The 27927-nt window shown below is 41.2% G+C and overlaps 2 protein-coding genes and 1 non-coding gene across 7 annotated transcripts in view; 1 reads left to right on the top strand and 2 right to left on the bottom strand.

The window, feature by feature from the left end:
• Positions 1 to 715: 715 nt before the first annotated feature.
• On the bottom strand, positions 716 to 26844 carry Qtrt2 (queuine tRNA-ribosyltransferase accessory subunit 2). 4 transcript variants are annotated; one of them, XM_005074743.4, is made up of 11 exons: positions 26710 to 26844; positions 26464 to 26602; positions 16589 to 16809; positions 15667 to 15722; positions 13265 to 13341; positions 12593 to 12805; positions 8736 to 8935; positions 5967 to 6118; positions 4380 to 4497; positions 2407 to 2677; positions 716 to 1504 (listed from the first exon to the last, which is right to left on the bottom strand). In XM_005074743.4, exons 3-10 carry the CDS (start codon positions 16786 to 16788, stop codon positions 2446 to 2448), a joined length of 1248 nt encoding a protein of 415 aa, XP_005074800.1. In that variant the 5' UTR covers positions 16789 to 16809; positions 26464 to 26602; positions 26710 to 26844; the 3' UTR covers positions 716 to 1504; positions 2407 to 2445. The 4 variants fall into 4 exon arrangements, with proteins under 4 accessions (XP_005074800.1, XP_021085547.1, XP_012972357.1 ...); XM_021229888.2 differs by having other exon boundaries at positions 716 to 2677; XM_013116903.3 differs by having other exon boundaries at positions 716 to 2677; positions 26476 to 26602.
• LOC121142085 lies at positions 22873 to 23005 on the bottom strand. The gene has a single exon (XR_005879098.1). It is a non-coding gene; the product is annotated as a small nucleolar RNA SNORA84 (small nucleolar RNA).
• Ccdc191 (coiled-coil domain containing 191) overlaps positions 26581 to 27927 on the top strand; it is a 75023-nt gene continuing 73676 nt past the window's right edge. The window contains exon 1 of one of the 2 annotated variants that reach the window (XM_040750798.1): positions 26581 to 26633. Coding sequence is in view for 1 of the 2 variants with exons in the window: in XM_013116853.3 (XP_012972307.2) it covers positions 26922 to 27176 (255 nt within the window). In the remaining variant the exon portion in view is untranslated. Of the gene's footprint in view, positions 26634 to 26836; positions 27177 to 27927 lie in introns of those variants that run through there. The other variant, XM_013116853.3, reaches the window with a different exon arrangement.

Here is a 27927-nt window from a genome sequence, read left to right as displayed (position 1 = left end):
TGAACTCACCATCTTCCTTCCCTGTCTCTGAAAAGCTGGAATTACAAGCAGGTGCCAACACACCTATTCATAACTAAGAATTTGCTACAAAGGTTAACAGTTGTGTTTTACTCAGGAGAAGCTAGAATTGAACCTGGGAGTTGAGAAGTGACATAATTTCTGGCAGACTTTCAGGCAGGCTAAAACAACCTTCTACTGAACCTCGGTTCATAACATGGGACAATAGCCCCTCACAGACACACCTCCAGGGTCAACGAACTATGAATGCATTTACTACGTTGTTTGCCAAAATGCTCCAAGGGGGCCACTGAGGTGACTAAGAGAGTAAAAGGCACTTGCCCCCAAGCCTGACAGCCTGAGAGAACAACTCCTGAAAGCTGTCCTCTGCCACATGAGTCTTGACATAGCTGCAAACACACAGACACAGATGTTAAAAACCGCTCCAAAGACTGTACTCAGACTGTTTGTACTGTGCATCAGCATGGTCTTAGAGGCACTAATTATATAATGTAGAGAGGTAGGTAATGTATATTATTGAGTAACATTCCTTTAAATCCAACTTGGAAATTTCTTTAGAAAATAAACAAAAGTGAAAATCTGGAGCAAGTTTTTTTTTTTTCTCACGAGAAACCCTTTAGGACAGTCCCTGTACCATGGAAATTTAATACTTTAGTAAATTTACTACCACCAACAAAAAGTCAACACACAGTGGAGGTTTTTTGTTTTTTAAATTAAAAATGTTTATTGGCTATTGCCCTTTATACACATTTAAAACATAAAAGATTTTTTCAAACGTGCTAATAAGAAAAAGACCTAAGGACCTGAACAATGTTTAACAGAATTTTCAGTGTTTTAGACATAAATAAAACTCACAAATTTATATGGATTCTTAGTACTCCTTCAATAATGAGTTTGTATTGACCAAGAATATAAACATAAACAAGTACAAAACACATTCAATACAGATCATTGAGAACAGAAACCTGTCTCTGTAAGTATCCTTTGCATCCATGAGAAACCATTACACTGATAAATGGAAAAACAAAGTTGGGTTTCTAACACATAAAAATGCAATAACTACTATTACTATATACAATGTTCAGTAATGCACACTATAAATTGAAGCCAATATAAGAAATGCATTTCTTGTACCTATAAAAAATGAGTATTTTAAATTGTATTTTTATAAAAACTACATATATATATGCATATATATATATGCTTTGCGTATTCCTTAGAAAAATGAATATAAAAAAGCACACATACAAAAAACAAAACAACCCTGTCATGCCACCAACAAAAACATAGAATCACAGAGAACCCAGGAAGGACAACCAGCCTCAAGGCCTGCAGACGCCAATCACCAAACACTTCAAACCACAGAACAAACTTATTGACATTAAAAAAAAAAATGTGGGCCCCCTTCTGTTCAGCACACCTCGGCGCAGGAATTCTGAGACTGCCAGTTGTTCAGTGTGCTGTCAGTCTGAGGAAAGGATTTCATCTGGGAAACAGAGCAAGTATTTAGAAAATGGGCATCAGTGTTGATTAGGAGACAGACTATGCAGAACTGTTTCTATCTGTAAGAGAAATCACACTGGGAGAGAAGACTAGAAATCAGTCAATGCAAGATCTTCAATTGAGAAGAGAGACCCAATATCTCCTGGTGCAATGCTGTTCCTCAAAGTCATGGAGGATTCTGAACCAAGACCATGTTCAAGAACATGTTGCCTGGATTGTTTGACTGATGAATTACAACTAGATTGTCTTGCCATGTTTATTTTGTTTGTTTTTTGAGACAGGGTTTCTCTATAGCTTTGGAGCCTGACCTGGAACTCGCTCTGTAGACCAGGCTGGCCTCAAACTCAGTGATCTGCCTGTCTCTGCCTCCCGAGTGCTGGGATTAAAGGCGTGCACCATAGCCACCTGGTATTTTTAACAAGGAAAAGTTGGACCCTGGAGGAGACATTCTGTTTTACTAATCAAAACATGCTGACATTAAATTGTCCCCTAAAAAGATTTTAGAGATTCTCCATAAACCTGTGTCTGCATTTGCCTAAAAGCTCCTGACAGCATGAGGAGAAACAAAAAACCCTTGTTCAAGTCAGATTTCTTCTCCAGGCAGCAGCTGTGCCTCCAAACGACAAGCTACTCACACAGTCATCTCCACTCACCCATCTAAGTAGTTCTTAGAACCCCATCATCGTTTCAAAAATCTCTGTCACATAAATGAATCTACTAGTGGAATAGCCTAGAAAATTGTAAAAGTCATGGCTGAAATCATTCTGCTCAACCTGGTCCACTGCAATCTCTAGAAGGCCTTCCTCCACATTCCCATGGGCACTTTGAGGCAGATGGTCTTCATTTCCACCATAAATGCTAAAAGCTCAGATCTCTAGTCTTTACCGTTTTTTTGGAGACAAGCAGGTTTGTATTTTCCAGTTCTCAAGACATTTGTCTGAGGATTAGTTCTTTCAACTGTGCCAGCGTGTCACTTTTCAATGCCTCCCGGATGGAGCAGAAAAATCTGAAGTAGTGTTCAAAGTTGTGCACCATCAGCAGGACGCCAGCCAGGAGCTCGTTGGTCACCAGCAGATGGTGGATGTATGCTCGAGTGTGATTCTTACAGCAGTAACAGGAGCACCTGCTCACGAGCGGTCTAAAATCTTCCTGGTACCTGAGAGAAAGAGTCCAGTAAGTGAAAACTAAGAAATTGACAACCAAGGTTAGGGAGCTAGGGATACACAGAGAAAGCGTGTCTCAAAAAAGCAAACAAAAAAAGGAAATCTGCAACCGGTTACTTACTCCACTGGAGAAGTGACCAATGGTACTAACAGCCTTGCTGGGTACCTGCTAAAGACATGCTGACAGACACAACCTTCTAAGTCTGGGGCCTGAGACAGTCACAATAGTCATTCATCCATCACAAGCATTACCAGTGCCACGGCACATGGTGTTAGGAAATTCTGTAATGACGCTCCTCCACATTCCCACACAATAGTGTCAGCAGCCACCGCACAGCCTTTATAACTTACTGACACTAACAAAGCCCCACACATGCACGATTTTAGCCAATGTCTGCATCTTCTCTTGGAAACGACTATTTTGACCATCCTTTTAGAAATGTAGACTACTACTGCATATTTAGAAGGAGAGCTCTGGAAGGATACCTTGCCTAGGGACTTGAGTCTGCGCTCTACAACTCAACTGTTTAACATCTAGCTGTGCGCATGTTTCTTATTCATTAACAAAGATATTAACAGCCCACTTCCCTGGAATTGTGACAGTTATTAAAGGAGCTAATACAGCAAAAAGGATTTAACCCTGATATTATACTTATGTTACCTAAATATTATATTTAGGTAACACTAATTATTATACTTATCTTTTATTGCCTACTAAGATACATGACTTTTCCAAGATCACATAATCAAATGCAGCAGTAGGATTTGTCCCCAAAACTTCAACCTAGCACTAAGAATAAGCATACAATTTCCAATTATATCTACAATGCAAAGGCTATTTTAGTAGTAAGCATTTATATTACCCTAATATTTTTTGAAAGGAAATAATAGTCTTGGCTACTTAAAAAGAAAATATTAAAAGATGTAGATGTTATCACTTCAGACACACAATCACAAAACTACAATAGAATATAAATAGGAAGTACAAATTTTATATTTTCATAAATTCTTGGGTCTATACTTATTAGACAGCCATAATAAGTCAGAACCCCTAAACCAGATACACCAGGTGCTATGCTCACAGAATATGCACTGAAACTGGTGACTACCACTTTTGGTCAAATACAAAGCTACAAAACCACTCAATACATTCTTGTTTTTGTTTTGAGGCAAGATTTCCTATGTAGCTGCAGCTAGCCCGAACTTGCTAGATACAGGGCTAGTCTCAGACTTCCAGAGCTCTACTGGCCTCTTCCTAAGCCCTGGGATTAATGATGAACCTACCATGACTCCCTCGGCTCATTCTTCACTGATAGTGCATTTAGAACCTGTATATAATCAAGGGGACTTAGTTCTTTTCAATGTACAAAAAGTTCTACTGTGTTTGACTTTGTAATCCTTATTTTGCTGTTGTTATTAAAAAGTAATCAAAAAAAGTCAAGCAATGGATTCAGTCTCTTTCTAACAGCTTTTCTAAAGCAATAGTTATACAGCTTAGTGCTCAGACAAGACAAAGTATCCAAAGTCATCTACAGCAGAAAAAAGGTTTTCTGGAACCATATTTGAGAAGGTCTAAGTAATGTCCAACTACAAATATTTTACAAAGTCATAAACTGAAAAGGGAACAGTTACGTAAACTTCAGACTGAAATTAAAAAGTCAGAATTCAAAACCTAAACTTCAAAAAAATTCTTACTTTTTCTCTTTCAGATTAATTTCAAATGATGTCATTTCTTGGTTGCACCCAGTTGTTTCAATTTTCTTTATTTGATCCAAGCATTTTATTTCTTCTTGGATTCCATTTTGTTGCAATACTGAAGGGAAACCAATAAAAAGTCTTGAATAATCAGATAAGGAGCACACACTGGAAAAATTTTATTCTAGTTATAATTTCACAACCTTTGACCCTAAGGAATTATCCTAAAGAAATCACCTAAGAAAAAACAAATAACAGTACATTCCCAGATGGCCGAAGACTATTATCTATACCATCAAGACAACTGAAGATATCTAACCAAGCTAATCATGGATTTAAGTACATGATATATAATCTTGTCATAAAGGAATGATTAAAAAAATAAAAAAAGCAACAAAACGGGGGAGGTTATTCCTATGGCTTATTAGGATGAACATGTAAATAAACTGAGCTTTGTGATAGCACATATTCCAAGTAGATTAATGTAGAATATGGCTTTAATTTATGTCTTCTGTTTGGAGATTCTGGCCCTCCAAGGAACCCACAGTATCCTTGAGCTCCTTGCTTAATGGAGGAGTATTTCCTTGAACTGCAAGACAAAGACTAGCTACCCTACAGGAATCCAGCTCCCTTGAACACAGGAAGTAGAGAAGACAGAAATGATAGCAATCTGTGTGGATCCAAGATAGCCAGATGGTTCTAGATGGGTAATTTTAGTAATTGACACAAGCACTACATACAAAAACGCTATGGAATTGTTCACATGAATTGTGTGCTGAGATGGGAACACAGTAAAGCTTTGGCATTTTAGAAAATCCTTGTCATTTAGGGGAAGAGCTGGCAACTTTCTTTAAAATCTTCACTAGGTAAAACTCCAGGTTTTATAGTACACACAGACACAACGATGATTAAAGAGTTAAAAAGAAAGCGAGAGAAAGAAAAGGAAGTCCTTCTCTACAGGCTGGACGGGGACTGTGTGGGCGGGCCTGGTCTGTGACCTGGTCCTCTTCCACTACCATATGTCAGGATCTGAAACTGCTTGTCCTGACTTTGAAATGAACAAACAATAAAAGAAAATGGCATCACTTCAAAGTAATATTAGCAGAAGAAAGTAGCTTTCATATCTGTTTGTAAAAAACAACCCAGAAAAGCAAAAGGTGATACAAGGATCCAATGACGTGAGACTCCCTGTGAGTTAATTGCATGGGGCTTGCAAAAGGGAGACAAGAAATCTTTTGTGGATAAAAAACAAATTAACTTTTACTAAGCCGTTCAAAGGTTTCCCTTCCTTAGATTTTCATCATGATTTACTCTGAATTTTCTTTTATTTAGGCTGTGAACAAAGGAGGTTTTGTTTTTGTTCACCACAAAAATTAGATCCTAATATTGACGACCTACACATATAGTAGTATTAAGTGCCTTGCCCTAGGTGCCAACATCCCAGGGAACACAAAGAAGAAATCAAGAGGGACCTTTAATGAAAGGCTGGTGCTTCGTGTACATATTTGTGCCTTGTGACTTGGGCCAAAGAGTAACAGGAAATAGGAGAAACTGAAAGCTAAGGGCGAGTGAATGTCAAAGACCCACATGTCTCTTCAGGATTCAGCTGGCAATCAAAGGTGAAAGTCAGGGCACAGCCCCTCTCAGTCACTTGATATGGGAAAAAACTCTCAAACAAGTCCACTCCTCTTTCAACACACTCGAGCACTTCATCTGGCCGGCTGACACCACAGATGAGCCTGGAAAGACAGTCATGAGAACAGTAATGTGAGGCAATGGCTGGAAAGAAATCAGAGAATGCTTCCGAATCAACGGGGCATTAAATACAGCCATACAAAACCAGCACCCAGCTCAGGGTGGCAGGCATGGGCCGTAGTGTGAGGCAGGTCTTGGAAGGAAAGGACATGAGCTTGACACCCAGTGGCACTGACTGCTTTGAGCAGTTCCTTTACATCCCTGTTCTGCCTGTCTCACTTCAAACCAAGAGCGATGACAAAGATCTCCACAAATCATTACGAGGCCGGAGGAGGCAGTTGAAAAGCAAATAGTATCATTTCTAACATTTTCCATTCCCATGTTTCTGGTCCACCTCCCTGGTAACAGACTGAACTTTACACCCTGTCTAAACACTGCACAGATGTTTGGAAAGGAATACAATTTGCTTTACTTCTCCATTTTTAATTGTACTTTACCGGTTCATTCAATAGTTCCTCTTGCTCTCAGAATTTCGGCACTGACTCCAGGATCTAAGACTCTAGCTGGCTTTCCTCATGTTTTCTTTGCTAATGGAACTCTGCACTGGGAAATAAAATGTTGTCTTCCAAGGGAAGAGACTAAGGCAGTCTGGGAGCATTAATAATTTTCCAGCAGGTTTTGACTGGAAGGCAAGATGCAGAGATGTACGTGATTAGGACTGGCTAGCTGCAACTATTTCTTTTTTTATTGTTTGTTTTTCTACCCACAGCCCTTTTCATGAATTAGAGGAGAAAAGCTTTCAAACGTTCTGATTTCTTAAGAGTTTTTTTAAATGGGCTTATATAATATTAAACAAGCAGAACCGGTATATGTATGCCAACTTTCCTGACTACAGACTCCTTCAAGTCCTCTGAGTTTCAGAGCTCCACTCCAACTGAAGCTGGCATTTTTACACACGTAGAGAAAAACAATCCCAGCTTTCAAATTCAGAAAGAGACATCTGTGAACACTTAGCACAAAAAGTCCAGAAAATGACTAGAAAAGCTCATGCTGAGCTGCTCATCTGCAGCATAGTGAAAGGGGTGACGTTAAAAATGTGTGTGTGTGTGTGTGTGTGTGTGTGTGTGTGTGTGTGTGTGTGTGTGTGTGTGTATGCACGTGCACAGGATGGCTATGAGATCCTGTTCTGGGGGATCATGTATACAGGTGTGATTTGCTTAGCTGTCTCAAAGATACATGAATGTAATTATATCTGGCTTTCAAAAAGTACTATGATTATACACATCCTGTCCTATAGCCCTCGAGAACAAAATAGTATCTCAGAGCCAAATTTCCCAATATATCACAGGTTAAAAGGCAAGAATACTCACAGTAAGGATAAAAGACTAAACAAACAAACAAAAAATTTTTAAACTGACATAAAAGATTGTATGTATTTTTCACAATGTATTTTGGAACCTGCAGACACCATGAAATGGGTTAATCTAGCCAAAAGGCAAATGCATTATCTCATACAATTACCATTTTTCTGGTGACAACACTCAATTCCTAGTCTGTTCAGTTTTCAACAAATATTATCACCATGAACCATAGCCATCAAGCTACACAACAAACCCACCGAACTTACTGATTTAATGTAAGTATGCATCCTTTGAGCAACACCTTGCCCACCACCCTCCTTGCTCCTCCTCTCCCCAACCTTTGATAAGCAGCATTGCAGCTTCAAGGAGAGGGACAATTTTAGATTCGACAAGAGTGAGATCACATGCAGTAGCCCTCTTTCTGTGCCTGCTTTATTTTTCATTCAATGCAATGACATTAGGGTCATCTATGGTTTTTAGTTTTGGCTTCTGTAGTTTTTAATCAAGCAAGAAAATGCAGGATATAGTTCAGTTGGTAAAGTGCTTGCCTAGCATGCACAAAGCTCTGGGCTCCATACCCAGCACCGTATAGACCAGGAGCCAATGGCATATGCCTGTAATCCCAGCACCCAGGAAGCAGAGGCAGGAGGATCCATAGCAAGGTTGAGGCCAGCCTGGAATACACAAGACTCCACAGAAGTAAAAATAAATACATTAAGAAAAGAAAACTTAGGTACTAGTGTGACATCAGATGCTCTGAAATCCAGAATATAGGGATCCCCTCATCTCTGTTACCACTGCAGTACTGAGATACATGTAAACAAAAGAACCAACCCTACTAGGTACACCAATTAAAAAAACAAAACAATGCCACTCACTGCTTGTCACAAAAGCAGAAACTTTTTGATGGCCCTTATTAACAGTGCATATCCTCACGCCATTAGGCACTGCAAATTTCAACATGCCTTGATTTAAACTAGAGTGGCACATGACTTTACTCTTGTCTCCAGGTACCATGTTACAACAAACAAAAAGAAGTATCTGTATTTGGCTCAATATTGAGAGGATATAGGGTAACATTTGTCCTCAGTTATGAAAATCAAATAAACCAATCTCTTGCCAACTCTCCCCCTCTACATTCTGAAACCAGGATAGAAGCCTCGATGGAAACTACCCAGCTGGCCGAGAACAAGACAGGAAGGACATAATCAAGACATGGAAAGCACACCCTGTGCAGACTGCATCACACTGTCACCAGCACCCCTGCCACCTCCCATGAGGCTGGCCGCATTGCACTGGCCTTGGTTTGTCCTCTGGCAGCTCTGTGGTGACTGATGACAGCAAGTGCAGCCTCGTTTCTGTGACTGTGGGATTCCCTTGAAAGCCGTCCAGAAGGAAGCCCCCAACGGGCCGCTTGGCTGTCTCTCGTGCCGATCTCAACCTCTCTTCCATCACATCTCCACCTTCAATCACTCCAATGACCACACTTTTCTGAAGGACCTGAGAGAAGAAAGAATCCAATGCTTTTAACCATTACAAGAATCTCAGACTTACATTTGCATGAACTTTCATGGAAGTCCAACAAGACAGAAAGAGTTCATTGAAGGTACTGCAGATGAAATGTTTAAGAGTGATGGTATACTCCAAGAACCTTCAGAGCTCTAAAGGACACACTATGAAAACATGTTCTGCCCAGCAGCAAGGCAACAAGGAAAAGTCCTGTGGGCAGGTCACTCTACCACTGCCACTGTAACCTACAAGTCCCACTCCACCACCCAAACCCACCAAACCCATCATCCGCTCCTTGACCAACCATCCTCAAGATCAGCAGCCCTAGGCACAAGCACCACCCATGCCAGTTGGAAAAACAAGGCACAAGTAAAAGTGTACACCAGCCAGAAGAACTGGACAAATCTCAGCTGAGACAGCCCTACTAGATCTGACAACCAGTCAATTACCAGAACCCTTGACCATCCAGGCCAAAAGACAACAAAGGAAACAGACAAGAAATGAACAAAGACATCACAAGAATCAACACCCATACCTGTAAGTATCCCAAACCCAGATGGGTAAACGGTAGTGTAAGAATACATTCAACAACATCTAGAGCAATGTGGCACCACCATAACTGAGTGTTTCTACAACAGCAAGACCTGAACATCCCAATGCAAATGAAGCAGAAAACGACCTTAAAAACAGCTTTATGAAGATGACAAAGGCCCTTAAAGAGGAAATGAAAAATTCCCTTAAAGAAATCAAGGCAAAGACTAACCAAAAAAAAAGGATGAAATCAATAAATCCCCTAAAGAAAGCCAAGGAAAACAAACAGGTGAAGGAATCAGTTCAAGACTTGAGAATTGAAATAGAGGCAATCAAGAAAGCATAAACTGAAGGAATTCTGGAAAAGGAAAATCTACATGCAGGCATAAAGGCATAAACAATAGAATACAAGAGACAGAAGAATCTCAGGTGTTGAAGATACACTAGAGGAGATAGATTTATTAGCCAAATAAAATGTTAAATACAACAAATTCTTAACACAAAACATCCAGGAAATCTGGAACACCATGAAAAGACTAAACCTAAGAATAATAAAGATAGAAGGAGACAAATTCTAGCTCAAAGGCACAGGAAATATATTCAACAAAATCATAGAAGAAAACTTCCCCAACCTAAAGAAGGGCATGCCTCTGAAGGTACAAGAAGCTTACAGAATACCAAACAGACTGGATCAAAAAACAAAAAACAAAAAAACAAACAAACAAAAAACCCATCTCCTCGCCACATAATAATCAAAACATTAACCATTTTAGAATAACACTCAACTTCTCAATGGGAGACCTGAAAGAAGGCCCTGGACAGATGTTTTGCAGACACTAAAAGACAACAGATGCCAACCCAGACTACTATATCCAGTAAAACTTTCAATCACCACAGATAGATGAAGAAAACAAGATATTCCATGACAAAACCAGGTTTAAACAATACCTATCCACAAATCCAGCCCTATAGAAAGTACTAGAAGGAAAACTAAAACCCAAGAAGTTAGCTGCACCCACAAAGACACAGGCAATAGATAATCTCACGCCAGCAAAACCCAAAGAAAGGAAACACAAACACACACAGACACACACACACACACCACCACCACCACCACCACCACCAACAACAAAACCAAAAAAAAAAAAATCACAGGAATTAACAATCACTGGTCATTAGTATCTCTTAATATCAATGGACTCAATATGTCTATGAAAAGACACAGGCTATCAGAATGGATATGAAAAAAGCAGCTGTCCTTCTGCTGCATACAAGAAACACATCTCAACTTCAAAGACAGACATTACCTCAGAGAAAAGGGTTGGGAAAAGATTTTCCAATCAAATGGACCTAAGAAACAAGCTGATATAGCTATCCTAGTATCAAACAAAATAGACTTCAGACTAAAATTAATCAAAAGAGATGGAGAAGAATATTTCATATTCATCACAGGAAAAATCCATCAAGATGAAATCACAGTTCTGAATATTTATGCCCCAAATACAAGGGCACCAACATTAGTAAAAGAAACATTACTAAAACTCAAATCACATATAAAACCCCACACACTAATCGTGGGAACACTAACAGATGTTATAACTCAAATGGACTTAAAAGACATCTACAGAACATTTCACACCATTGCAGCTTTGTGTTACTCCTGCTCATGAATATAAGAAGGACGGTTGTGTACTACACTATTTAAAATGGAACACTTAAGAAAGGAGGCTCCATTAATAATATCGAGACACAGCACTCGGGGTAGAGAAAGGGCACCAACACTTACTAATATGCACAATAACAGATAAAGCTGACTGCAAGAACTCAGAAGAGGGGCTCAAGACCCACTTGGACTTTCTAATTATCTTTGCCATATCCCTTTAGAAGTGTTACAAATATGACAAACTTGGTTAGGAAGCCAATACCAACCACCCAGATCCATAACAAAATCACTATGTTGGACTCCTCTGCAAATCAAGTTCTATTCAGGTTAGCAGTGAAATTTCCCTTAATTAAGCTTACTAGACAAAATAAATTCTCCTGCTAATGTTTAAATTTGGCCCCAATGATCACCATTGTTTTTCCAGACAATGCCTCTCTGGATAGCCCAGGCTGGCCTTGAATTTATGATCCTTCTGCCTCAGTATCCCATGTGTTGACTGGCATTAGAGAAGCGAGCCACCAGGGCTGACTGATCATTTCCTTTGCTTCCTTGCCTCCTCTGCTCTCAAATGCTGTGATTTCATCTCCATCAGCTCATAACACTTCACTACTGGCTTACTCTATGTCAGACATTCTGTTACACGATAAAAGATACAAAAACAGCATGAAAAAATGGAGTTTATGGAGACCATAGCTTAATAAAAGCAAACGCATAAAAAAAAAACAGTTTTGCAGTATGGCTGAGGCAACATACAAATATAAGATGTAACAAAGGATGATTGGAACTTCCTGGAAGTGTCAGGGACAGTTTCATAAACTGATGAGTGTGTAGTTTTTCATCACTCTTTGGCTCTTTACCCTCTTGGGCTCTTTGGGGAGGAGGGGACACCGCTCAGATCCCAAATAAACCAGACCTTTTCTCACTTATAAACACCCAGCCTTGGCTGGGCTTGTTTCTAGCCAGCTTCTCTTATCTTAAATTGTCCCATCTTTTGCCTCTGGGCTTTTAACTTCCTCTATTTCTGCATATCTTACTTTCACCCCTGATGTCCTCCTCTCCTTGTTCTCTCATTCCTTCTCCTCTTCCCGGATTTCTCCTCCTATTTATTCTCTCTGCCTGGTAGCCCCACCTATCCTTTCTCCTGCCTCGCTATTGGCCATTCTGCTTTTGATTAGGACCATCAGGTGTTTTAGACAGGCAAAGAATCACAGCTTCACAGTTAAACAAATGAGACATAAAAGAATGCAACACATCTTTGCATCAATAAACAACGTTCCACAGCACAAACAAATGTAACACCCCTTAAAATACTATTCCACAACAGGAAACTTCCCGATGGAAACCAGGAACAGGGAGAGACAAAGGAGTGGGGAGTAGGAGGAGGAACAGCTAAGGCGCACCATGAAACGGAAGGGAGATGAGTGTCCCACAGAGTGGCTATCGGGCAGCCTTACCTCAGACTCTTCCCGTAGTCGCAAACAGCTGTCCAGGAACAGAAGGGACCGATCCACAGACTTCCTGGCCCTTTTTACAGAAGCTGCTTCCGTACAAGATGCCTCCCCATCTGAAAGGCACTGGAACCAGTCTGGCTGCAGGGCCTCCTGAATTGCCATGAACTTGGAAACAGTCATTTCCACTCGACCTCCAAAACCCCACACTGATACAGACTGTGGAGCAAGAGATGCAGAATTAATTAAAAAAAAAAAACAACATGAAAATAAAAAGGAAATAAGACAGCAAGACGTGGAGATTCCTAACACCTGGAAAGACGAGTCCTCACGTTGTGGTGACCCCCCCAATCATAAAATTATTTTTGTTGCTACTTCTTAGGTGTAAATTTGCTAGTGTTATGAATCATAATGTAAGTATCTGACATGTGACACTGTGAAAGGGTTGTTTGAACCCCCAAAGGGTCAGGACCCACAGGTTGAGGACCACAGCTCTAAGTTTTTCTAACAACATACAAACACTGAAGATCTGCTCTGAACTTATCTTCAAGCAGCCCTTATGAATCATCAATCACAGTCTTCTAAAATCATGAACATAAACAGAGGGCATGAAGGAATTACGTCAGCATTTGAGGGCCACCATAACTGGACTTCCCGGATACAAGGCTGAGAACACACCTTATTTGTTACATAGCCAGCTGGGCCGGGGCTGACTGGATCGTGCAAGGAGCAGTAGAAGATCGATTCTGGCATGCCTGTATAGACACAAAAAGAACTGCTTAGCTGGGCGGTGGTGGCACACGCCTTTAATCCCAGCACTCCGGAGGTAGAGGCAGGTGGATCTCTGTGAGTTCAAGGCCAGCCTACTCAACAGAGTGAGTTCCAGGACAGCCTCCAAAACAATACAGAGAAACCCTGTCTCGGAAACAAAACAAAACAAAACAAACAAAAAAAAAGAACTGTGGGAAAAAACTTCCCAGCATGCCCACATGTGGTGGTAGATAGAGCAACCCTAATCCCAGCGAACAATTGGAACCTGATCTTGGATTTACAGAGGGCCTGTGAAAAGGAAGAAAGTGGTTTGAGACCCTCCACTCTGAAAGAATTAAATGTAGAAATTCACATTGTGCTGACATCGACACAAACCTGGACATATCTGAGAAGAGGAAGCTCAATTGAGAAACTGGTCTACAGACAAGTCTGTGGGGCATTTTCTTGATTAACGATTGATGGAGGACCCTGCTCACAGTGGCAGTCATGTTCCCGGGCTGGTGGTCACGGGTTCTATACTAAAGCAGCTGAGCAAGTCATGCAGAGCAAGAGTGTGCCTCTGGGGCCCCGGCTTCAGTTTTTGCCAGGATACATAAGCCTTCAAATAAAGCCTTCCCACCCCTAAGATGCTTGTCGTCACAGTGTCTTTATCAGAGCAGTAGAAACCATAAGACAGAAACTGGTATCAGGTCCAGGGGACACTGCTGTGACACACCTGACCATGTTGCTTTGGGCAGCATTGTGGAAAGAAAGACTTTGCAACTTTGGGCTGGAAAGGTGTGCTTGGAGCTAACTGAGCTGTTGTGGGAGCCTGGAAGACAATGCTGAGACAGATGCAGAGAGTGGGGGCCTGGCTTGTCAAGTTCCTTGAAGTCTATCAGGGCCATTCTTAGGCTATTTTGACTTGAGAATCTGTGGTTCCGGTCAGTTGGAGCTGAAGAGTGAGCTGTGATTAATAAGACACCTGAACCACTAACGTGAAACCTTTTTTTACTGGGACAACCTATGCTAGTTAGCAGGAACTGAAATTAGCAGTGATTTGAGATCAGCATCAGAGATGAAAGCATTGGGTGTCAGCACATAGAAGCAGTGGTCTAGACAGGGTCAAGACAGCATCTCATGCTAGCAGCTCAACTTTGTAAGAATCTCCCCAACGTGGTGCTGCTTTTGAAGGCATAAAGAGGCCATGAAGAGCTTGGCACTACAGCCCAGGAGAGGATTTTAGGAGTTAGGACTGGTACCATGTGACGGGGTTAGAATCCCTGAAGAGAGACCAGGCCATTGGTGAAGGTGCAGCTTGTGGAGACCCCAGGATATGGGAGATGCCAGAACCATGAGACATCTCCCAAGGACATCAGCAATTGTGGGATGGAGCTGGCCTGGCCTATTAAATAAGCTGTGTGTGCCAGGTTGCATAGCCATCTGTAACTCAGGTTCCAGGGGATCTAACACCCTCTTCTGACTTCTACAAACACCAGGCACGCATGTGGTGTACATACATATATGCAGACAAAACATTCAGACACACAAAATAAAGATAAAAAATGAAAAGTAAACCATATATACTTGAATTGCATATGGTACTCCACATTTCCCATAGAATTCATTTAAGAGAGAGACAGAGAGAGAGAGAGAGAGAGACCTGCAGTGTTTACCTTATTTGATAAATTTCACTTATTACAATTATCTCTGGCAAGTGCATGCTAGTCACAACTAAGGTTTCCCTCCAACTAAATGGGCACGTTATCTGCGCCTAAAGTCCTACTTCCAGAATAAAAGCTAATACTAACCTACTAACCTATCGGAACACGACTGCAACCCCCTTCTTTATGAATGAGGCTCATGCATGAGGAGACAGCTCTGGAGTGTATATATCCTGTGGTCTTAATTCACAACTTGGAGTGTTGGCCCCACACCTGTTTACATAACCACTGCGTCCACCCTGACCTGGCTAACACCTATTCTTCCCTACTCCAGCCAAGATGCCTCCTCATCATCTTCATCAAGAATTCTTCTTTATTCTGAGCCCTCTCACATGGACCCAGAGCCGGTTATATGTTCCTGTAGTCTGTCATGATATATGTATATAACCTTGACTATACAAAGCAGCAAGAACCACGTGTTTCCCATTGAACCTTCAACCCCCAATGCCTCATTCTTAGATGAGAAGATGATTTAAAGAGATTTAAAAAGATGATTTAAAAAGATTATTTAAAGAGATAAATGTATGAATCACAGTAAGCCCGAAGGACTAACAAACTCCAAATACATCACAAATCACACATACAAGTAATTTAAATAGTCCTTACCTATAAAGCTTCCAACTCCTTTCTTATACTCTGCCAAGACTTCATGATGTTCTGCTCTGTAAGAAAAACAGAAAAGTGCATGGCACAGCAATGGATCATTCTTTAGCTACTCTGTGCAACACCGGAAGCCCTCTTCTTTTCACTCAATTAAACCACACGACAGTGAATGCCTCCTCAACAGCAAAGCACACCACTTTTTAAGATATCCAACCAGCAGGGCTGGGGTCTTAGTTAAAATGAAGGTATACAAGCCGGGTGTTGGTGGCGCACACCTTTAATCCCAGCACTCGGGAAGAAGAGGTAGGTGGATCTCTGTGAGTTTGAGACCAGCCTTGTCTACAGAGCAAGTTCCAGGACAGGCTCCAAAGCCACAGAGAAACCCTGTCTCGAAAAATCAACAAAAACAAAACAAAAGAAGGTATACAATTTGCCCGTGGTGCATGAGAAGAAAAACTTTCAAAATAACAACTGCTTCCCAACACTTGGATTTTCTTCATTTCTCCTGCCCCTTGAAAATCACTATTAACAGAATAAATCAGTTACTTGATCATACAACAGTTTCAATTAAACACAGTTAGTTTGTACTTAGCAAATGGGTCGACTCTATTTATCTCATTTCAATAAAGCTGAACCAGCAACTATGGGTGCAGAGGGCAGAGGAACCTTTGAACTCCATTTGTTCTTACACACAGGGAGCAATAGAAAGGGCCTGAAAGTTTGAAGGAAATGCAAAGCATTGCTGACAGACAGGTCTGGCTTGTGGTTCCAGGTTAGAACCAAATGCTGTATAATATCTAATACTTTTTTTCCAGATTTCATTTCTAAAATCTATAAATTATGCATATGAGAAAAAAAGAGAAAAGAAACCTTCCTCTCTGCTGCATCTAAGGGCTGGATACCTGAATGGTTATTCAGCACTCACAAGGTTGACAGTGTGAGTTGGGTCATGGCTGGGACCCCATGGATATTATGCAGTGTCTGATGTGTCAGGTGCGGGGCAGAGCCAGTCCTGGTATACAGAAGACAGCCTGGGATGTCCACTGTGCAGTCGCCTGCTTTGCCCACGTTTTGTATTTTTCCTAGACGACAGCCATTAACGACTTTGATGAGATTCAGCTTCATCTTCAGGGACTCTTCCGGGTTCTGAGAAGAAAACAGCACTAAATTTAGAAGGCAATTCATGACATCCAAAGGCTAAGTGCTTTGCAAAGAAAGCAAAGTGCACAAAAGTGAATGGCTGCATGTCTACATGTCCAGTTCACATCTTTCTTGGGGAGCAGGACGAGGACAAGGACAAAAAAAACCAAAATTCTTCCTCCAAAGTCCCAGAGCACAATGATGACACCAATCACTCTGAAATGTAGTCTGTGATGTGTGTGTTTGCACACGTGCACATGCTTTTGTCAATGCTGATAAAAAAAAAAAAAACAAAGCAAATGAAAGGACTGAAATAGAAAGGTTAACTGTCAAAGAAAGGCACACGAAGCCTTGGAAACATATAGGAGAGGGTCATACCATTTATGGCAAGTTACTAATTTGAACTACATTCTTTCTCCAACTTGAGAGAATAGTAAGCAATATTGGTTTTTTTTCCTCCTAATAGTGCTGTCCAACAAAGATTCCAAAGCAGTATAATGAATATATATCAAAGATTGCACAGATAACAGATTATCTGCAAGGTAGGATCATATTCTAGTTTATTCACAGAGATGAGAAACTACATGAGTGTATAAATGACCTATGAGTGATTTCATAAAGGGAAAGGTAAAGCCTTTTTTGAGAAAAAATACAGATATTCTTTCTAACTTCTATAGATACTCCAAGAGGATTTGAAAAAAACAGAAAACATTATTTGTTAGGATGCTGTTAAACATTAGAACTCAGAGCAAAAAAGTGTGAGTCTTTAAGATGCACTACAGAGTTTGATAACCCAGCAAGGTTGACCATTTATAAAATGTCATTGGAGGGCTAGGGAGATGGCTCAGTGGGTAAAGAAAGGTGCTTGCTGGCAAGTTTATCAACTTAGGTTTGCTCTCTCTTAGAAAGGGGAAAAAAAAGAACTGACTCTGCAGAGCTGTCCTTTGATCTCCAAATGTATGTGGCACAGCACACTTTTTAAAAGTAAATGTCACTGGACATATCAACATTTTATAAATATTATATAACATCACTACGGCAAGGACTCTTGGGAACTTCTCGCCAATGGGAGCAAGCCAAGGTTTCATGTGCATGTGATTTCATGGGTGCTCACTCCCATGAATGCACATATGCAGAGGCCAGCAAGTAACCCCAACTCCCCAGGATCCACCAGTTTTAGCACCAATGATGACTTGCAGGTGCATAACAGCCACGCCAGGCATATGCATGGGTGCTGGGAATCCAAACCCAGGTCCTCATGCTTGTAGGGCAAGTGCTTTATACACTGACTCAGCCCCTCCCCCAAGTTCTACTAGTAAATGATTGATTGTAGTTATTATGTGGTAAAACTGCAACTGGAGAGCCTACCTTCTAAAGCATCCCTTTCAAAGACAATTACTGTTTCAGACAACCCAACAGAGTTGGAGATAGCTCAGTAGGTAAAGGGACTGCCCTGCAAGTACAAGGACCTGAGTTCAATCACCAGAGTCCACATTTTTAAAGCTGGGCCTTATGAATGGGGTAGATGCTTGTAATACTACGTCTTAGGAGGTGAAACAAACAGATACCTGTGGGCTAGGTGGCCAGCCAGCCTAGTCCAATCTGCTTGTCTCAGACCAGTGAGAGACCCTGTCTTAAAAAAGGTGGTACAGGCATGAAGAATGACACTAGATGTTGCCCTCTGACCTCCATTAGCATGCATACACATATATCCACCCTCCACATACACAAAGACATGACCAAATAAACAAGCAGTCACATTAGGTAAAAAAGGAATTAAAAAACAAATATTATGATTTAAGACTAAATTCTTAATTTAAATAATGATTATTACAATCATAAGAATATTAGACATAAGAATAATTACCTTCTGTATATTCTAATGATACTTCACATAAGTCATCAATTATAAAACCTAGTACAAATGTTTGTGAAAAGTCAATTTCCTTTGACTACAGCATCATTTCAAGTTGAAAAAATGAAAAAAAAACATAAAAATTACTGTTACTGGGGGCTTGGAAAGATACTTTGTACCCAAAATGCTTGCCATGTAACATGAAGACCTGAGTTCAGATCCCCAGGACCCAAATAAAAGCCAGGCAGGCATATCGTGGAGAATCACGACCCTAGAGCTGGAGGTGGGGGTGGGGGCAGACAAGGAGGACTGGCTTGGCTTGGAGCTCATTCACCTGCCAGTCTAAAAAATCAGTGAATTCCATATTCCGAGAAAGACCCTGCCTTAAAAACTAAGGTGGAGAAGAGAAAGACAAGAAGTGGGGGGGGGAGGAGGAAGTGACCTGGGAGGGGGGAAAGAGGGAGCCCTGAGAATATGATCAAGATATACTGTATGAACTACTCAAAGACTTACAATATTACTTTAAAAATAGAGTATAAAACTTCCCAAGTTTTCTACACTCAATCTCAACTTTATTCTCAGTTGCCTCAACTCCATATAGTTTCTCATCTACCAATAAGTACTTACATTAGTCAAATCAAAAAACTACACCTGTTAGAAATAAATGTTAAGGGAAAACTAACATTTTAATGGTAAATAGTATAAGAGCTACTTTTTCAAAAGCAGAAGCAATGTTGATAGTTATTTAAATGATTAAAAGATGAAAACATCCTGTAACATTATAAAAAACCTAACTACAGGCAGGAAGACTGTAACCTAGAAAATGACACCAGACTCCTATTCCTCATTACTGGCTAGAACTCATTTACATTCTTAACTACTTTAAACCAGTAGTGCTCTGAAGCCATGCAAAGTCAAAAGCAGTGAACACTTGAGAAAAGACACTATGGTAAGGAGCTAGTTCAGAAAGTTCTAGAAACAAGAGCCTGCTGTTTTTCCCCTTCAGAAAATGGCTTGTTTGAGTTGTTTAAGGTATGTAAAGAGCTTCAATGTACAAGATCTATTATCTTTTTTTTTTTTTTTTGGTGTTTTTGAGACAAGGTTTTTGGAGGCTCTCCTGGAACTAGCTCTTTTAGACCAGGCTGGCCTCGAACTCACAGAGATCCGCTTGCCTCTGCCTCCTGAGTACTGGAATTAAAGGCATGCACCACCACCACCTGTGAGAGTCAGTGAGGAGGCCTGGGCAACCTATGGGGCCCTGGGCAGTGGATCAGTGTTTATCCTTGGCATACAAACGGACTTCGTGTGTCCATAACACAAAGAGGGATGCTCTCTCAGCCTGGACTCTTAGAGGAGTGCCTGGACCCTGCCCTGAGTGAAATGACAGACTCTAGATATCCCCTATGTGGAAGGAAATGGCAATAGGGTGGAAGGCTGGCAGGGGATGGTGGGAGAGTGCGGGAGGAGGGGAGGAAGAGGGAACTGGGATTGACATGTGAAACAAGCTCTTTAAAATTAAAATAATAAAATAAAAATCTGTATTTTTAAATTAAATGCACAGAAAAGTAGTAAGAGCCTTCACAGAGCAGTATCTGAGTTAGTATGTAAAAAGTAAAGCTTCAACATGGGCAGAGAAAACTTACGTTACCAACCACAAGGGAAAACTATGTAATGTCACTTTCAAGAAAATGGATGGAGCCAGAGATCATTGTTACATAAAATAAGTCACACACAGAAAGACAAGTGTCATAGGTTTCTCACTCATACAGATATGAGAATTAAAGGAGGTCATTTTGCACAAATATATAGAACAAAATGGCAGAGGCATGCATATGCAGAAATGGCTGAAAATTCTGCTCTAATCCAAACCAAAATGCAAACAAAGCAAAACTTTATCTAATGCAGATTGCTGATTTTTTTTAAAGAATGAAACAAGTCAGCAAGTCCAAGAGCAATTTTTAAAATTGGAGACTAACCAACAAAATCAGATAAAGGAAAAATGGAAAAGTTCCTTTGCTCTACAGAAGGCCCATACAGGAAAGCATAAAACTAGGTACAAAGAGAATAAAATAAGGAACAAATATATTCATAAAGGCAACTGTCACAAACTCTCAACATAAAGCAACTCATTCTCCAAGGGCAGAACAGCCATTGTTCAAGAGTGCAGAGGTTTCAAGAGTGCAGAGGCATTTAAACCTGGAAGCCCAGACTCTTAGCTTCTAAAACTTACTCTTCTCCTGGGGAAAGCCCAGCTCCTCAAGAGGGAAGAATATACACAGTCTAAGAGTCCCCATCATTTCCCAGGAGAGCCTGGAGCATATAATTTAATCCTGAGAGCATTCTCCATCACCCTTTCCCAACCTTCTGTGACTGGAGAAAACACAGCTTCTTTCCCTCTTAATCAGAGCCATGTTGCTGTAAGCCATGGCTAACACAGGAGCACAGCTGCTTACACTTTCTATGCACAACCTCTTTTTGCCAAAGAAATTGTAAAACCTACATACATAAAATAAGCACAAAAATTCATTAATAACAAATCATAAAGAAAACACACATCTCTGCTACGCATCTAATTTTACCATTTGTTGAAGATGAAGGGCCTGTGGAGATAGCTCAATGGTTAAAGCATCAATCCCCAGAACCCATGTAAATGACAGGTTTATCCCCAGAAGACAGAGAAAGCAAGCTGGAGAACCAGTGATACTAGTGAGCTCTAGGTTTCATTGAGTGATCCCACCCCACTGGATAAGGCAGAAGGATGGAGGATTCCTCGTGTCAGCCTGTGCACACACAAATGGAAGCAGGTTAAAACAAATTTGCATACGAATGAAATGAATGCACTTAGTTTTTATAGAAAGAATTAGATATTGGCATAGTATCTGATATTAAAGAGATACACCTTGAATATTTTTCAGAGTTGATTAAAATTTTGATTTTATAATCATCGATGCTTTTTCTATAAGGTTTGTATGTAGAGTATAAACTTGACAACTCACAAGACACAACAGTCTTAAATCTGGGCTGAGGCATTTGAGACAGTGCTTGTTGGACTCACGTGGTACAACAGCACACACAGTATAGCTGTGCATTCTACTCCAAGCCTGCAGTGGAGCTCCACAACACAGCACGGCGAGTGTTTCCAGACACACCTTGGATTATTTGTGCTTTAAATTCATGACTGCTATACATTCAGATCAATTTTACTGTCGTGAAATTTTCATATGACCCTCCCACCTTGTTTGGACAAACTCATTTGGGGTTGAGATACACAGTTTAAAATACTAGTCCTTTGAAGATATCAGTCCCCAGTTATTAGATGCAGAGACTGGCTTTTGTGTGATACAGCTCTTTAGTTGGGATGGTTAATCCCCATAATTTTAAAGACCAAATGCAAACCCTCAGCTTACCTATTGAATCCTCTCCTTGAGCCAGAGGGGGAGGACTTACCCTCTCCGTGGAGAGAGTGGGAGGAAAGGAGACAGGAGGAATTAGGATTGAGATGTAAAAAATTAGATCCAAAAATTTTTTTTTGATGCTGTGTATCCATTCTGCTGCTTTGGGCTTCATAAGTTTCACCCAAGTAATGGTAATTTAAAGTGTTAAAGGGCAAACTTACAAAAAAAAGAAAGAAAAATAAAAGAAGATGATTTCCAAAAAGGGAACTGCATAGTATCAGTGATTCTATTTCGTGCTGATGGAGTGAATATTGAGAAACCTACAAACTGGTTGTGGTAGTGAATACCATTAATGCCAGACGCAGGCTGATGCAGGGGGATACTGACTCCATGGCTAACCTGGGGTCCACAGTGAGAGGCTGTCTCAAGAAATAAAAATGAAGAAAGGATAGCACTATTTTATTACACGTGTGTGTGTGTGTGTGTGTGTGTGTGTGTGTGTGTTGGATGTGTGCGAGTGTGTCCTACCATGTAGGGTCTCAGGAATCAAACTCAGGTCATAAGGTTTTGTGGCCAGCACCTTTACCCATTGAACCATCTTATTGGCCCTAGAAAATGCACCTTAGCTGGAAATCAACATTCAAAAACATAAATAGATTTTTTTCTTTCAAGCTAGAGTCAGTACTTCCTATCCTCATTCATTGTCCAATGTCAGATAGGTTTTTCTAGTTGTAACATTTTTATATACAATCTTTATTATGAATTAATATATACTGATGTACATAGGTTTTGGTTTTTGTCTTTTTTTTTTTTTTAAAGTAATGTTCCAATGACCGGGCTATGGCAGCTGCTGAGAAGAAACAGCCACCATGCATCAATCACAGGGTTTCTCTGGCCCACTGTATCCACTAGAAAGCTGTACCCACACAACAGCCTCCAGCAACCACAGGGCGGAGTTTTTAAGACACAATTTGGGAGTGACATAACCACTAACCCAAGCAAAGTTCAAGATGCAGAGCAATGTCTCCAAGACATCAAATGGCTTTATTTGCCGTTGTCACCGTCCCCTCCCTTTTCACTTATTGTGAGTCTCTTCTACTGCTGGTTTTGTCTTTTTCATTTCACTTCCTCAAACACAGCTTTTGGAGGTCTTAGGGAGGGACCCCGAGGCTGGGGAAAACTGACCGGCTGTGAGTAAACCTGTGCTTTTCTGACAACACCCTGCCCCAGCACAGCTGGTGCCTCTCTGCCCTTGTCTGTCAGGAGAATTTTTCAATGCTTCCTGAATGGATTGTCTTTAAGGAAAGAGGGCCCAAATTTGGTAACTGAATGCAGCAAGCTTAGACGATCATTTTTTTGGGGGGAGGGAGGGAATTACAAATATTTGTTAAAAAATATCCATATCTCCTCCATCTTCTCCCTACAGAGTCATCATCTATATATGTACAGAAACAAACTATAAAGGACTTCTGAACACTATGATGCACCGAGTCGATTCAGAAATGATGGATGCATATTTTAAATATTTTAGAATTTTTATGCTATTTGGTAGGGGGAGAGTAATACACTAACAATACTAAACTTTACTAGGTACATGTGCTAAAAGTTTGGAAACAGTCATCAAGGAAATGAATGATGTAATATACAATATATAAACATGTTTGAAAGGAATAGAGGAGTTTAAGGAAATTTCAATTATCCCATGAAGGATATAAAAAAAGGAAGAAAGAAAACAAATAAAGCACATCAAAATAGGAAACACAGGACTGCTGCATCAGCTCAGTGCTATTTGTGCAGAGGACCCAGGTCCCAGCACCCAAATGGCCACTCACAACTGTCTGTAACTGCAGTTCCAGAGGATCAGGCTTCCTTTCTCATTTGAGGGCGCCATGCATGTTTGTGATACACATACATACATGCAGACAAAAATAGTCACACACAGAAAATAAAAGTAAATCTTAAAAAGAAAGAAAAAATATCTAGCAGAGTGGTGATATATATCTTTAATCCTAGCACCTGAGAAACAGAGGCAGGCAAACCTCTGAGTTTCAGGTCAGAAAGAAATACATGTCTCAAAAAAACAGAAAAAAAATGCAAATGATGATTGAGTAGTTTAAATGTTATTGATCACAATAAAGCTAATCTCATCCACTGAAAGGCCTAGCAATTGCAGTAGCTACATTTATTGGGTATTTATTGTTGGGCTTTATACAATAGCTACATTAACCCTCATACCAAATACAACACAGTCTATTCTCTCCTGCCTTTTACAAATTAGCAAAGTGAAGCTAATAAAGTCACAGTTGTGGTTTGACTTTGACTAAGAATGGCCCCATAGGCTCATATATTTGAATGCTTAGTCACCAGAGAGTAGCACTGTTTGAAAGGATTAGAAAGATAAAGATGTGTGGTCTTGTTGGAGGAAGTGTGTCACTAGGGGTGGGCTTTGAGGTTTCCGAAGTTCATGCCAAGCCCTCTCTCTGCCTACAGATCAGGATGTAGTTCTCAGCTACCGCTCCAGTGTCTGCCTGCATGCCAACATGCTTCCTGCTATGACGTTAATGGTCTGAAATTCTGAAACTGTAGGCAAGGCCCCAAATCAATGCTTTCTTTTATAACAGCTGGCTTTGGTTATGGTCTCTTCACAAAAATAGGACAGTGACTAAGACAGTCACCAGTGGTAACTGGCAGAGCTGGTCCTGAAATTACAGAACTCTAGTTTTTGAGACTGTAATATAGGCTGGTGACTTAGGAGAAATTGAAGTTTCTCACACAGCCCATGAAATGTTTCCATACTAACTGTGATACTTCTCATTTTGCTACAGTGTTATTGTTTTTTCCTATTTCCTTCCTCTGTCTCTAATCCATCTTTCTAGCCTCTACAGCAATGTTTCTCAACCTGTGGGACACGACCCCTTGGGGGGAAGTGAAATGACCTTTTCACAGGAGTCGCCTAAGACCATCAGAAAACACAGATATTTACATTACAATTCATGGCAGTAACAAAATTAGTAATGAAGTAGCAGAGAAAATAATCTGAGAGTTGGGGGTCCCAACACTGTATTAAAGGGTCTCAGCATTAGGAAGGTTTGAGAACCACTACTCTATCTATAGCCTTTCTAAAAGAACACATACTGTATTATGTTCACTCTGTGGGGCCCAGAACAACTTGGGCACTGCTGTCATGGCAGGCTTAATGAAAACCAGCTAAAAATGTAGGCCTGAGTTTCAGTTTACTGGCAGACTTTTCCAGGAAAAGCCATAAGCTGAAACCACCCAGGGAGGGCCAGCATCTAGGGAGTAGTACCTGACATTCCAAACATCCCAATCCTTAGATAAAATGAGATACGACCATTAGAAGCCCTTGAGCCTAGCGTAGCACCTATTCCCCGTTCACCAAGACACCCTTAGACAAACGTCAGCCAATCAGTCTTGAGCCCTGAAAATCCACTCACCCCCAACCTCTACTATGACAAAAAACAAACAAACAAACAAAAACAAACAAACAAACAAACCCTACCCTGCCCGCACTGGGCACTCTGGTCTCAACTACTGTATCAGATAGGCGGAGAGCCCAAGCTCGGGCTTGAATAAAGGCTGTTTGCTTTTGCATATGGATTCGGTCTCCTCAGTGGTCTTTGGGTGGGGTCCCTGTGATCTGGGCATGTTAGTATTCAGGCATCTGTACTGGCCCGTGGGGTTCTGACAGGATACACCCTCAGCTGCAGCCACTATGTTCCCTTTTAAAAGGGCCCTGCCCACCTCCCGTCCTTCTCTTTCTCCCCCACTTTTCTCCTGCTGCTCCCATCCCTGGAGGCGAGTCTTCCCCCTCCCCTTTCCCTAATAAGAGACCCCTCGGCTTGAACCCTGTCACATGGCGTCTTTCTCTCAAGTGCACTTTTCTTAAATTACAACAGGGCATAAGACACTTCTCTGAACTCTGCTTTTCTCTCAGAAAAAAATAGGCACCTCTCCCAAACAGCCATGAAACTAACTCTTCCAAATGAAGTGCTGTTGTGACTTGTAAGGTCTGAATGTAAGCCAACCCGTGCAACCATCTTCCTCCTAGTTCATACTCAAGTTAGACAGCAGGTACTAGAAGAAATGGGGATGCAGCGTTCCGTATCGTATCCCACCAGTCTGCAGTTTGCTTTGCAATTCCTGGCAGAGTATTTTACATGCATTTTCAATCATCACAATACTCTCAGGATGTAGGTACAGTCCTACTTTGTACCAATAGTACACTGAATTGCCAACAAGCAGCTAGGTCCAAACCTCCAGTGCTAAATTTCTACCCTGCCTTGAAAGAACATACATCTTCACAACACCCAGGCTTGGCTACTGAGGTTAAATTTTCTTTTAATTCCGTTAGCCATCCCTGGAGCTGGAGAGTTAGTTTACTTTTATTACCTTCCCAAGTACCTGGTAAATTCAACTTCCGGTTGAGCAGCTCCCCACAGGGCAGAGGCCGGAAGAAAGGAACTGAAGTCCTTTTCCCTCAGAAGTACGTGTCCGGTAATCTCACTGGGGAGACAGAGCTGGCAGAAGCCTAGACCAACAGGAAACCAGGAAATGTCAAGGTAGGAGTAAGACAGACATGCAATCAAGAAAGTGGGCGCGACCTACCCACCCTAATCAAGGAAAAGAGACACTCACCCCGTAGATTACAACTCTCGGCACTGCAAGGACCCTTAAACTCCTTGCAGGAGATAACACGTGTTCGGCTCGCAGAACTCGCGGCCGCAGAACCACGGGCTCTGCTGCAGAGCCAATCAGGAAGTTCTGCGTCATCGCCAAGCGCCAGACTTAAGTAAAGGCCCTGCTAAAGCAAACCCAGCGAGCCCCACCGTTGCCATGGTAACTGGGCAATGAGCGCTTCCCGCGCGATGCCTCCTGGGAGGAGTAGTTCCAAAATGTCCGATCCCTGTCTAACTGGCAGGTGGTGGAACTACAACTCCCAGCACCACCCGAATGCAGCGTGGGAGGAGGAGCGATTGACGCTGTTGTGGATAAAGTCTAGGCCTGAGCTTGAAAAAATGCTGCTGGCGTCCCAGGAAATGTCCTCAAAGAAGAGAACGGAGCCGAGTCGCTGGAAACGGTTCACAGGGAAGCTGACTCCCAAGGTGATCCCAATCGGAAGCTTTGAGGAATATGGGCTGACCCTAGGCGCCACACAGTCCTAAAGCCAGCCTCTTCCCGCCCTGCGTTTCCTCACTCTTCCCCCGGGGGCATCCTTACCTGGCCTTGACTGCCCTCGAGCCAACACAGAGGTGTGGTTCTAGGAGCCTTGGGGTCTTTGCACTCTGGTGGGCAGCAACCCGTAAGGATTGTTACCATCTAAGCGGAGAGGTCTACTAGTGCCCAATAGGGTGAGGGAACTTTGCCCCTAATCCTTACCTCTGACACCAAATTTAGGAAACTTTCCTCACATTTCTTCCCCTTCCTTTCAAATCTTAGGTAAGGGACCTTTGATAGGAAAAAAACAAAAAACAAAAAACCAATCACATGAATTCTCTGCTGTTATCCCTTATATCCCCCGCTTCCAGTTTTATATCAGGTATCTAAAATGAACCCAGAAGTCCAAGTGGTTACATCTCAATACTTTATTATATGGTTATTTCTAAATTCCACCAGCATTCAAAGATACATCCTTTGTCTATTACCACTGTGGGCACTAGCTCCTAAAGGCATAAAAAAAAAAAAAGAAAGAAAGAAAGAAAGAAAGAAAGAAAGAAAGAAAGAAAGGAAAAAAATGGCAGTGCCTTTTAAAACTTGGAACACACAAAAGTGACATGTGCAAAATCACGGTCATATCAAGTGTGCCTTCCAGAATACCTACCTCTTTAACAGCCACAAAAATAATTGCTGCAAATG

This window comes from Mesocricetus auratus, unplaced genomic scaffold (assembly GCF_017639785.1).
Source record: "Mesocricetus auratus isolate SY011 unplaced genomic scaffold, BCM_Maur_2.0 Super-Scaffold_100008, whole genome shotgun sequence".
In the NCBI taxonomy this organism is placed as follows: Eukaryota; Metazoa; Chordata; class Mammalia; order Rodentia; family Cricetidae; genus Mesocricetus; species Mesocricetus auratus.
This window is presented reverse-complemented; position numbering and strand designations above follow the sequence as displayed.

Bases quoted from the DNA above. Each gene is read 5' to 3' on its own strand.
- Qtrt2 (XM_021229888.2), bottom strand. From the start codon at position 16,788: ATGAAGCTGAATCTCATCAAAGTCGTTAATGGCTGTCGTCTAGGAAAA. The intron at 12,806-13,264 runs GTGTGTTCTCAG...CTTGCTCCACAG, and splicing joins CTGGCTATGTAACAAATAAG to TCTGTATCAGTGTGGGGTTT. The intron at 8,936-12,592 runs GTAAGGCTGCCC...TTCTTCTCTCAG, and splicing joins GACTACGGGAAGAGTCTGAG to GTCCTTCAGAAAAGTGTGGT.